General features: G+C 31.0%; 1 protein-coding gene across 1 annotated transcript; it reads right to left on the bottom strand.

Moving 5' to 3' along the window:
- Nucleotides 1-9,355: 9,355 nt before the first annotated feature.
- LOC133301921 (uncharacterized) lies at nt 9,356-11,010 on the bottom strand. The gene is made up of 4 exons (XM_061501637.1): nt 10,083-11,010; nt 9,880-9,941; nt 9,629-9,791; nt 9,356-9,393 (listed from the first exon to the last, which is right to left on the bottom strand). The coding sequence occupies exons 1-4, from the start codon at nt 11,008-11,010 to the stop codon at nt 9,356-9,358; spliced, it is 1,191 nt and encodes a 396-aa protein (XP_061357621.1).
- Between the last annotated feature and the right edge of the window lie 1,613 nt (nt 11,011-12,623).

Genomic DNA, 12,623 nt, shown 5'->3' on the forward strand with positions numbered 1-12,623 from the left:
TTGATACAGAGGAATCCCAAGCCTTAAAAAAGGCATTCAATTTTTTATTTTATTTGTTTTTTTTGGAAAAGTTGAAAAATCACCCTTTGGTTATTATTGCTTTGAATCCCGATATTTTGTTTTTTTAATCACCCATGTGAATTTTTTTCATTCACACCATATCTCAAAATATTAATTGAGTATATATATTTTATTCATTTTAGAAAGAAAAAAAATAAAGTGATGAAATAAAAAAAATCAAATATTATAAAAAATTAAAACACTTAATAAAAGACAGAGAAAATAAAAAATTAAGCTTTTCTAAATTAATTGGGTTTGGTGTTTTTATTTTAAATGACATAAGATATCATTTTAAGGGAGAGATAGACACAAAAAAAATGGAAATTATGGGAGAGAGAAAGTGGGTGATTTTTTTTAATTTAAAATTTAAATAAAAAAATTATGTTGTGTCTATCTCTTTTTTAAAATGACATAACTTTATTTCATTTAAAAAGACAAATACTTTTCCCAAATTAAAATATATAAAAAAGAAAAAATCACAGTTATAAATTTCCTATTTATTTGCTTTTTTTATGGTTATTTATTCTTTTTATTTAGATATGTTTGATTTTTTAAAATCTCTATTTTATTCTCTCTCTTTTTCATTTTTTTTTTTTTTACGAAAATTTTTAATAAAGGGAGTGGCACAAGATTAAAAAAATAATCCAGAAGAAAATCATAATAAAATAGATAAAGAAAAAAAGAAAAAAAGTCCAAACATATCTAAATAAAAAAGAAAAATAAAACTAAATATATTGAAAACTTATAATTGTAATTTCTTTTTATTCTATTTCTTTTTTTATATTTATCTTAATTTTTTCTTCTAATTTTTTCTTCAGTATGTTCTTTTTTTCATTTGGACTATTTTCATTTTTTTTAATTTTAGTTTTTTTAATGGTAAACTTAATTTCAGTCTTTTGTGTCATTGTTTTGATCAAAACTATATTATATTTCAAAGTCATTCTATGGAAAGTTTTATCACATGTAATTCATACAATGATTTAGATTTTTTTTTAAAGTGTAAACTTTCCATCTTAAGCACATTTTTTAGAAGATTTATATTATATGTGCCATGATGGTACAACCTAATTAATTTAAATATTAAATTAATAAAATTAATTTGAATTCTAATTTTAAATTTACAAATTAAATTTAAATTTAGTCATGAAATTAGATTTGATGACAATGGAGAAAATTAAGAAAATCAATTAATTATATTGATTGACTCAAATTAAGGAGGGAACCAATTAATTGGAATGATTGGATAAAAAAGATTTATAACCTCCCCTATAATTCACTAGTATAAAGGATATTACATTAATTTTTATTTTAAATAAGAAAATGAAAATTATAATGAGAAGTAGCGGATAAAACTAAGGCAAGTGATAAAATACACTTAAAATTTAATTACACATTAAACTGAGTCAAATACATTGATTTCTTGTCTCTAAACTATCTTGTATCAAGAATGAACTTTAACTAAGTTTGTATACACAATTTTCATGAACTTCGTATGGTTCTCATAATCTTTAATTATGATATTTCATCATACTCCAATGATACACATACTAGGATATTTACTCTTTGTAAATGTTATCATAAAAACAAACACACGTGAGATAAATCTCAGTAATATTGGAATTTTCAAACTATAATCAATCCAGTCACTTTAGTGGAGAATATCATTCTCCCAAATATGTTTATAATGAGAAAATAATATCATGAATAATAAATATAAACTCAGACCTTTGTGGATTCTTCATTTAGAATACACAAACCTTTGTGGGTTCTATACAAACATACCTAAACCTTTGTGGGTTTCTGCATACAAACATATAAAATAATGAGTAGTCTTTCACTGAAATGACTAATGCTCAAATTCTGTGAGTGCCTAAATTTTGTGGATTCTATATGGTGGAGCTCAAGCTATGATAAAGCGTTCGACCCAAACCAATTGAATTTGGTTCAGAATTGGTTCGAAACCGGTTCAGAACTGGCTCGACCCAAACCAGTGAATTTAATTCTAGGAAAGCCCTCTTCTCAAAACAAAGCGTTCAAACAATGAAGAAAAACTAAAAAAAAAGTGTGTGTCTTCCCCTTCTGAAACTTGGCGTCAACTAGAGATTAAGATCGGTCGTCATCTGAAATTTAGTGAATTCATTCGATCGCTTGCGTTTTTCGTTGAAAGCAGAATTATTAGTCTGCGACCTCGAGAGTCGCAAAATTGGGTTCAGATCTCAGACCCTCCACATGTCGGTGCAAGTGACTTTCCATTCGGATGCATCATCGGCGATGGGAGTGGGAGTGTCTAGGCCATGAAGCTCTGACATGGGCCTCAAGGTGCCGTTACGGAGCATCTAAATCGCTGCCTGGCACAAGTGGCAGTTTTCGGTCAACAGAAGCCCCATGGTGTCGTTCACAGGGTTCATTGTTCGTCCACAAGCTTCAAACAACAGAGATTGAAACAGAGCTGCATAGGAAAAACATTTCTTGAAAAGATTTCATGGAAGAAAAAAGAGAGAGTGAAAAACTGATTTACTGAGATATTGTGATATAATGCGTAATTGGTTCGGTTCGAACCGGTTGCAAACCAGTTTTAAATTGGATCATAACTGAATTGTTTTAAAAAGTTAAAATCGGTTCAAGTTCAAGAACTGCTTTAAAAAACCAGTTTTTTTGGTTCAGTTCAGTGTGGTTCTTAAAACAAATCAGTTTTTTTGGATATTTTGAACATCCCTAGTTCTATATACAAACATACCTAAACCTTTGTGGGATGTGTAGTCTTTTACTGAAATGACTAATGCTCAAATTTTGTAAGCGCCTAAATTCTGTGGATTCTATATGACAAAGCCCAAGCCATAATAAGGTGTCCCCTACCCTACAACCTTTATGATCCACTTGTGGGTCAGTCACATCAAAGGCATTTGGTAAAAGATTACACATTCCGTAATATTTATTTTATACCAAAGGAGTTTCTTAGTTCTATAGTCTTGATTCAAAATCATTCTCATAACTAATATATATAAATTAATCAAATTCATAAACTCCAAGATAAAACATAAATCAAAAGGGTAGAAAAGATTCATAAGAAAATATTTGGACAGAGTAATGGCATCTTCACAGCTTTGAAAGAAATAACTTTAAAATATAAACTTTAAATATAAACATATATGAAAAAATAAAATTAGGAGAATGAGTTTTACTCCCAATATTACAGTCCTCTTTGTTTTTCTCAATTTCTTCTTTCTTTCTGTCACTCATTCTCCTTCCTATTTTTCACTATTTATCTTGTTTCTTCCTTTCTCCTCTACTTTCTTTTCTTTGCTTGCTTTTTTTTCTCTCCTTCGTTTTCCTTTCTTTGTTTTCTTTTCTTCTTTTTGTGCTCTCTCTCTCTCTCGTTTCTCATACTGTTTTTCATTTCTTTCTTCGAAACAAGTGGATATATATATATAGACATGTTGATTACTTTTCCTCCTAGTATAAAAAATCTAACTATGTATTAAAATCTAACTAAGTGTAATCATTACCAGAAAGAAAAATCTAAATATCATGAGTATCTTCTTGCCCACGCGTGCTTGCCATGTGATTTATGTGTATATATATATATTATTTATTTTTTAATTTTGATTTATTATTATTTATTTTTTAATATTTATTTATTTATTATTATTATTACTATATTTTTTAATATTTATTTTTTTATTTTTATTTTATTATTATCATTTATTTATTTTTAATTATAATGTTGTTTTCCAAATCAACGTCAATTTTATACCGATTTTTAGTTTTATAGCGCACCTTACGTCATTTCGGCGCATCTTGCGCCATTATAACACAACATTTGGCGCTTCTTGCGTTGTTTCAACATTTTCTTGCGCTTTTTGCGCCAGTGAACAATATCATGAACAATAGCCTCTCTTTTTTCGTATTACAAAATACCCAATATGATTGGGAAGTGATGGGGTGCTAATTAGCATTCCTAGAAAGAGCTGCGGTATCTTTAAATTAAAATCAGATTTTACCAATTAAATATTTTATGCGTTATTTGTATAACGTTTCATAATTTTATACAATTTTAATGTCTTACCAGGATTATGAGAGTCAAACATGTGCTAGTGCCAATGTTTCCTTTACTTTGTTGTCACGTTGATTATAAAATCTGATGCCGTCAAGGAAGAAGATTTTAATTGTTCGGTTAACTGTCCTAACAAAAAGTTTAAGATAAAGAAAAAATTAAGTACTTACCCATTATTTGTATGTTTATAATTTTCTACAATATATTATTTCTATATTGTATATCATTAGTACAGTATAGTTACTCCAACAATTTTTTTTAATTAGTTCTATTGCTGAAGTTAGAGACACCTTGCTGAAGAAAGGGAAGTTGTGCATGAAAAAGCTGCTGGGAAAGAAGTTGTGTAGTATCAATATTGTTCTCGGTGTTGTTGAACTATATATTTGAGAATTATTAGACAGTTAGGAAATATACAATATCTTAATATTTATTTGATGTTTGATTCAACAATTATGGATGATTGTCCAATGTCGGCAAATATACCGATCGTTTCAAGCAATAAAGTAGTGAGGAAGATTATCGTCCCACGAGGATTGAAGCACTAAGTACTATTCACACTTGTCACTTTAATTTGGACAATTAGATTTGGTTGTTGATAATAATTGTTGAATTAAAATAAAATGAAAAGTAATTGTAAAGAAAAACAATCAAAAACATGTAAGAACAATTTAGGAATTATAATAAAGAACTGTAGTCAGGGCACATTTCACCTTGGATCCCCCTTTATTAATCTAAATTCATTCTTATAATCAATTATTTTAATTGTTTAGACAATTCATCTTCTTCTAAAGTAATTGATTAAACCCTAATGTCTTAGTGTATTTAACCATTTAATTCAATTAGAATTCTAATGTCTTAATAATTCTTCTTGAATTAAGCATTAAATTTAATGAATTAAGAAGACTGCAATTCATATAAGTCTATATCTGGATCATGCATAAATTGTTACTTTACCCCAGTTAGAATTAAAATTTCAATATCTCTATTATGATCTCTAACCCTCAAAATCCTATAGAGTGATCAATTCTAATAATGATATAGAATTTTCATTCAAGTTAAAATAAAACTAATTGAAATAAAAGAATTATAAAAACAATTCAAATATCAAAAGGCATAGCACATCCACGGACAGAGTGGAAGGAAGAGAACACTGGATACTAGAGTGGAAGATTTCAGAGAAAGAGGAACTGGAAGAAATTGAGCACCATTGAATTCTTCACATAAGGTTAAACATTAATTATTTGACGTTATGATATTTAATATAATCTAAATCTTTTATATTTGTTTTTCTTCTTTGTCTTCTAAAATTAATATTCTACAATAGTTAATATATAATAATCCACTTATTATTTGAAATTTGGAAATATTTATCCCTTTGTTTGATCATGAGAAAAAAAAGTTTAATAAAAGATATTTATGGTAAATCATCTTCAATTAAAAAAATGAAAAGACACATCCTATAGTGTAAAACTATGGTTGTCTTTAAATTTTATTATTATTCATGTGTTTACACTTTAACCGACTTCTTTTAATTTTTATGTATTAGGAAATTTATTTTTTTATTTTTTAAACTACATGTTATTCTTTTAATCCTGATTATTTTCTAAAACCTTCTGATAATCCTGAACCTTCTTTCAATTGTTGATTCTTAATCTTCTGCAAAACGAGAAGCGATTGAGAAATAGCGACAGATGCCCCTGGAATATCTTACAGGGATTTTTTTATTTTTTTTTGGTATCCTTCTTACAGGAAATTTATTATTGTAGATTTTTGGAGTCAGTAATGTAACATTCTTATAGTATATTATAGACATCATTCAATATTAAGTCGCAAATCTCTTATCTATTTTTATCTTTTAATTAATTTTTAATAATTGTGTCCTAGAAATTTTTATTTATAAAATTTATTTACAATTTACGTTATCTTTTATGAGGGAAACAAACAGACTTTTTTTTTCTGTGCATTGCACTTGTAATAAACTAGTTTTTAATATATTTGGCCCTATTTTTTCTTCTATTTTTTTTATATGTATCATGCATGGGAGACAATCCTGTTTGAGATGAGTTCAATATTAAGCTTTAAACTCCTCTCAAAAAAGGTACTAGGGAGGATTGAACACATGCTCTCACCACCTATGATGCATCGACACTTCAAAAGACCCGACGTGTCGTGTCCGACACTCCAACATGCGTTGTAGAGACTCAAAAAAGGGTTCAAAGGTTACGTTGCATTGCATTTTTAGTTTCAACTATTAGGTTCATTGGATTGCAATTACCATTTTATTGAGTTTAATATAAATATTTATAATATCTTATGTTTATTTGCAAAATTAATGGGTACTATAAGTTTAACTTCATTTTTTGTTAGATTTATTGAATATTAAATATAATATATACTACATAAATTAAAAATATTATTTAATATTAAAATGTGCCATGTTGTGTCAAAATCTAATATTTTTAAGAATTAACGTATCGGAGTATCGTATCATGTCCCGTGTCGATGCCAATGCAACATAGCTCACCACAACCTGATCAACTCTCATGTGCCAACTGAGCTACCATCATTTGGTTTCTTCTATTTTTTTGTGAGATGAGTTATTGTTACTACCAATTAGTGTTACTATCAATGTCATTGCCAGTTTATTTTACCGTTAAATCGATTATGTTGATCCAACGATTATATATATATATATATATATTGTGATAATAAGAAGGCCTAAAGGCCAAAAAACAAGAATTACAAAGCAATCCTACGAGTAAAATTAACTGCTGACATATCAGCTAACAGAAGTAAACTAATTCCATGGGAAGGAACATTAAATAGATAAAAGTCTTCATCTTCATTTAGTTGTTGTTTCATCCATATGATTTGTGCACAACAACTACCGGCCGCCACATATTCCGCTTCGGCCGTGGACAATGCCACACTATTTTGTTTCTTGCTATGGCAAGAGACTAGGGAGCAACCAAGAAAGTGGCAAGTGCCACTAGTGCTTTTCCTATCCAATTTGCAACCCGCAAAATCAGAATCGGAAGAACCTATTAGTTCACATGATGCACCTTTAGGGTACCATAATCCCATGTGTGAAGAGCCTACAAGATATCTCATGATTCGTTTTACGGCACTTAAGTGTGATTCCTTAGGATTAGCTTGAAATCTAGCACACATGCACACACAAAACATAATATCAGGCTTACTTGCGGTTAAATATAGGAGTGAGCCGATCATACCTCGATATTTAGTAATTTCTATTGATTTACCTCCTTCGTCCTTGTCTAAAGAACAAGATGTACCCATGGGAGTATCAATGGCCTTGGAGATGTCCATTCCAAATTTTTTGAGTAACTCCTTGCAATATTTAGCTTGATTAATGAATATCCCATCCTTGTGTTGCTTTATTTGGAGACCAAGAAAGAAGTTTAGCTCTCCCATCATAGACATTTCAAATTCGCTTTGCATGGGATTAGCAAACTCTTCACAAAGATTAACGTTAGTGGCACCAAAGATAATATCATCAATATAAATTTGTGCAAATAATAGATGATCATCTTTCTTCTTTATAAAAAGAGTTGTGTCCACTTTTCCTCTTGAAAAACCCTTTTTCTAAAAGAAATTTGCTTAATCTTTCATACCATGCTCTTGGAGCTTGCTTTAAACCATAAAAGGCCTTTTTAAGTTTAAAGACATAGTTAGGGTAATCATGATCTTCAAAACCGGGAGGTTGATCAACATATACTTCTTCTTGAATATATCCATTTAAAAAGGCACTTTTAACATCCATTTCAAAGAGTTTAAAATCCATTAAACATGCAAATGCAAGTAGCAATCTAATAGCCTTTAGTCTAGCAACATGAGCATAAGTTTCATCATAATCAATACCTTCCTCTTGATTATATCCTTTAGCAACAAGTCTAGCTTTGTTTATGGTTATTATGCCATTTTCATCAAGCTTGTTCCTAAAGACCCATTTGGTTCCAATTATTGGATAATCATTTGGTTTTGACACAAGTTCCCAAACTTGATTTCTTTCAAATTGATTTAGTTCTTCTTGCATTGCCAAGAACCAATGTTAATCGATAATTGCTTCATTTATGGTCTTAGGTTCAATTTGAGAAACAAAAGCTAAGTGATTACAAATATTTCTAATTGAGTTTCTAGTAGTTACCCCTTTGGATATATCACCTATTACCGCATCAATGGGGTGTCCTCTAGCTACTCTTCAATCTTGTGGTAGATTGTTTCCATCATTGGTTTGTTGACTTGGTGTTTCTTCATTGTTTGCTTCCTTTTCTTTTTGCCTTTCGTCTTCCTCTTTGTCATTCAAGTTTATGTTTTCCATGCTTTCTATAACCTCATCATCACAAGGTTCCTTTCTAGGCAAGGCATTGTTAGTCTCATTAAATACAACATGAATAGACTCTTCAATGACCATTGTTCTTTTGTTATAAATTCTATAAGCTCTACTTGTAAGTGAATATCCTAGAAATATGCCTTCATCGGCTTTAGAGTCAAACTTGCCAAGATTTTCTTTTCCATTATTTAAGACAAAACATTTGCAACCAAAGACATGAAAATATGAAATATTGGGTTTTCTTCCTCGGTAAAGATCATAGGGAGTTTTCTTCAAAATATGTGTAATTAAAGCACAGTTCATAACATAACATGCGGTGCCGACGGCTTCCGCCCAAAAATATTTTGGAAGATTATTTTCATTTAACATTGTTCTAGCAAGTTCTTCGAATACACGATTTTTCCTTTCTACAACTCCATTTTGTTGTGGAGTCCTAGGAGCAGAAAAATTATGTTCAATACCGTTTTCTTAACAAAACATTTCAAATTCTTGATTTTTAAATTCTCCACCATGATCGGTTCTAATTGAAACAATATTTGAAGATTGTTCATTTTGAATAAGCTTGGCAAGTCTCTTGAATGATTTAAAAGCATCGCTTTTATATGTAAGAAATAAAGTCCAAGTATAGCGAGAATAATCATCCACAATGACCAAAGCATAGTAATTGCCACCAAAGCTCATGGTTCTAGTTGGTCCAAAAAGATCCATATGTAAAAGTTGTAAAGGCTTTGTGGTAGAAACAATATTTTTTGATTTAAAAGAAGCCTTTACTTGTTTTCCTATTTGACAAGCATCACAAACTTTATCTTTTTCAAATTTGAGCTTTGGTAACCCAATTACTAAGTCTAAGGATATCAATTTGCTTAATTGACCCATGCCAATGTGTGTTATTCTTCTATGCCATAACCAAGAGTCATCTTCCTTACTAATCAAACATTTATCGTCATTTGAAGGCATACCATCTAAGTCTATCATATAAATGTTATCCACTCTATGACCAAGAAACTTAACTTGCCCATCAATTAGACTCTCAATTTTACAAGAGGTTGAGTCAAAAATAATTTTATAATTTTTATCACATAATTGACTAATGCTAAGCAAGTTATGTCTAAGGCCCTCAACAAGTAAAATATTTTCTATAGAAACGGAGGAGGAATTACCAACTTTTCCAATACCAAGAATCTTTCCTTTGTTGTTATCTCCATAGGAAACATGTCCATGTTCTTTCTTAATGAATGATTGGAACTTAGTTACATCTCCCGTCATGTGACTTGAGCAACCACTATCCAAGTACCACTTGGAGCTTTTAGCCTTCAAACAAACCTACATCACAAAGTCAAGATTTAATCTTTGGTACCCACACCATGTTGGGTCCTTGTGTGTTAGTCTTGGGCTAAGTTCCCTTAGGAACCCACACTTTCTTTAGCCCAATAATACCATTCTTTCTAACTTTACAAGTGGATGCACTATGACCTTTTCCACCATAATGAAAACATTTAATGAATGGGCTACTTGTCATGTAGGATGGTGAAATGAAAAAGTTTTTATATGATTTTTCTTGTGTGTTAGTGTCAAAGCCTAAACCGGATTTTTTGAATATGCATCTTTGTTTACCAAGCAACACATTTAAGTTGTCTCTTCCACATGTGAATTTGCTTAGAATTTCATTTAAATAATCAATTTCATTGTTTAGATCTTTGCATGAAGTACATGATGAAGATGCATGATCATTTGAAGATAGGCATTTAATACAACCAATGCTAGCATCAAGTAATTTGAGAGTTTCATTTTCATCCTTCAACTCTTTTACTTCCTTTTCTAAAGATGCAATTTGTTTTTCCAAGGAACTAATAGTTTTTCTTGATGCTCTAAGAGCTTTAACATGTATTAGTGTTTCATTATGCATTTCTTCAAACATGTCAGACAACTCATCATATGAAGGGGACAAAGTAGAGCAAGATGAGTTTACCTCGGTTTCAGATTGATTTTTGTCCTCATTTGCCATTAGACATATATGTTGAGTTCCTTTGCTTGATTTCTCCGGTGGTCTTCCATCTTGCATGAAGCATAGATTTGCTTCTTCCTTGGAGTCATCATCGGAAGAACTAGATTCATCATCCCAAGCAAGATAAGCCTTCTTGAAGTTCCTTCTGTCCTTGCCTTGCTTCTTTTCATATTTGTCTTTCTTTTGAATATTTGGACAATCCAATTTGTAGTGACCGGTTTTTCCACATTCAAAGCAAGTGATAGTGAGTTGTGAGGATCCTTCATCTTTAGATCTTCTTATAGGAGGAAATGCGGATTTCTTTGAAAAATTCTTCTTAAAGAATTTTCCATACTTCTTTACGAAGAGACTCATCTCATCTTCGTCAAGACCATTTTCGGAATCTCCATCTTCTTTTTCCTCATCCTTCTCTTTGCTTGGTGTCGAGGCCTTCAAGGCAATTCCCTTACTTTTCTTGATGGCTTGTTCCTTCAAGGTTATTCTGGTTAGCTCCATTTCATATTCCTGGAGCTTGCCGAACAAGGTTGCAAGATCCATGGTTTTCAAATCTTTTGATTCCGTAATAGCCGTCAACTTAGGTTGCCATTCGCTATTATGCACACTTCTCATCACCTTAGCAATTAACTCAAGGTTAGTAAAAGATTTATCTAAAGCATTTAGATGAGTGACAAGGTGTGTGAATCTTTTTTGCATACTTTGAATACTTTCATTTTCATGAATTTCAAATTCTCTAGTGAGTGCATTTAATTTTGTAAATTTAACATCACTAGTTCCTTCATGGGTTATTTGAAGAATATCCCACATTTTCTTAGCATTCTTACAATTTGAAACACGAAAGTATTCATCACGACCTAAGGCATTTGTAATCAAGTTTTGAGCTCTAGCATTCCAATTTCCTTTCTTAATTTCATCTTCAGTGTAATTATCTATATCTTTAGGAATATCTTCATCTTTCTCCTTTTTTATAGTAGGTAGTGTATACCCTTTTTCAACTATACTCCATACTCTTAAATCATTAGATTGAAGAAATATTTTCATTCGACTCTTCCAATAGGAATAATCGACGCCATTGAAAAAAGGAGGTCTAGTACTAGAAGATCCCTCAAGGGGCATATCATGGTTCAAAGAAGCCATCCCTTCTCTTGAAGCGATTAAGCTCTTTACACAAGAGTTCAAGCTCTGATACCACTTGTTGGACATGTGGCTTTAATACTCAAGAGGGGGGTGAATTGAGTTTTACAAAATATTTTCGCAAAGTACCTCCTTTGATGTTTTAAAGACTATTTCTTCAATAAAGTGATTTAATAAGGAAATGTCTAATTGTAAAAGCAAGTGTAGTGAACAACAAAGTAAGCAATCGTATATATAAAGACAATCTAAGATGCAATTTTAATACTTAAATAAAGAGATTAAGGTTAGAGCAAACTAGATGTATCATGGTTCGGTCACCACCACCGTGACCTACGTCCAGACTGAAGCCGCTCGATCAATTCTTTTCACTAACTATCAAGCTTGAGGGTGCTTGACAAACCACTACAACTTTTCAAGACTTCGGGCTCTTGATGCCTTACACTTTTTCACTCCAAATTTTCTTAGGAATTTGGTAACCTCTCAAATATAGGGTTCACTCCCCTCTCAAATCAAGAAGTAAGATTGAGGTGATTAGAAGTGGCTAAGTACTCTCAAAGTACAGATTGAACAAATTGAAGAACTAAAAGATGTATAACTTCAAAGGAAAGATGAGCTCAAGTGTATGCAATGATCAAAATGAGTAATTAATGAGCAATAAAAGGCTAGCAAGAGTAATAAAGCTTCAATAAATTCTATAGGGTCGTGTACTGTTCATCCCAGCTGATGTGGGTATTTATAATGACACCTCCTATGAAAACTAGTCGTTTCTAGTCGTTTATAGCCGTTGTAATCCGTACATATCCGGATATTTATCGGGCACATATCCGGATATTGAATATGCGGATATTCTGGATTCCATATCCGGATATTGGATATCCGGATACTATGCATTCCATATTCGGATATTGGATATCTGGATATTCAAAGTGGAATATCCGGATATTTCATAGCAGCAACCTTTTTTTGTACAATTTCTGAGTTTCTACTCTTTCCAAATGATCTTTATGACTTGTAATGCA

Source organism: Gastrolobium bilobum, unplaced genomic scaffold, assembly GCF_033153095.1.
Source record: "Gastrolobium bilobum isolate Gb01-03AN ecotype WA unplaced genomic scaffold, APGP_CSIRO_Gbil_v1 utg16915, whole genome shotgun sequence".
In the NCBI taxonomy this organism is placed as follows: domain Eukaryota; kingdom Viridiplantae; phylum Streptophyta; class Magnoliopsida; order Fabales; family Fabaceae; genus Gastrolobium; species Gastrolobium bilobum.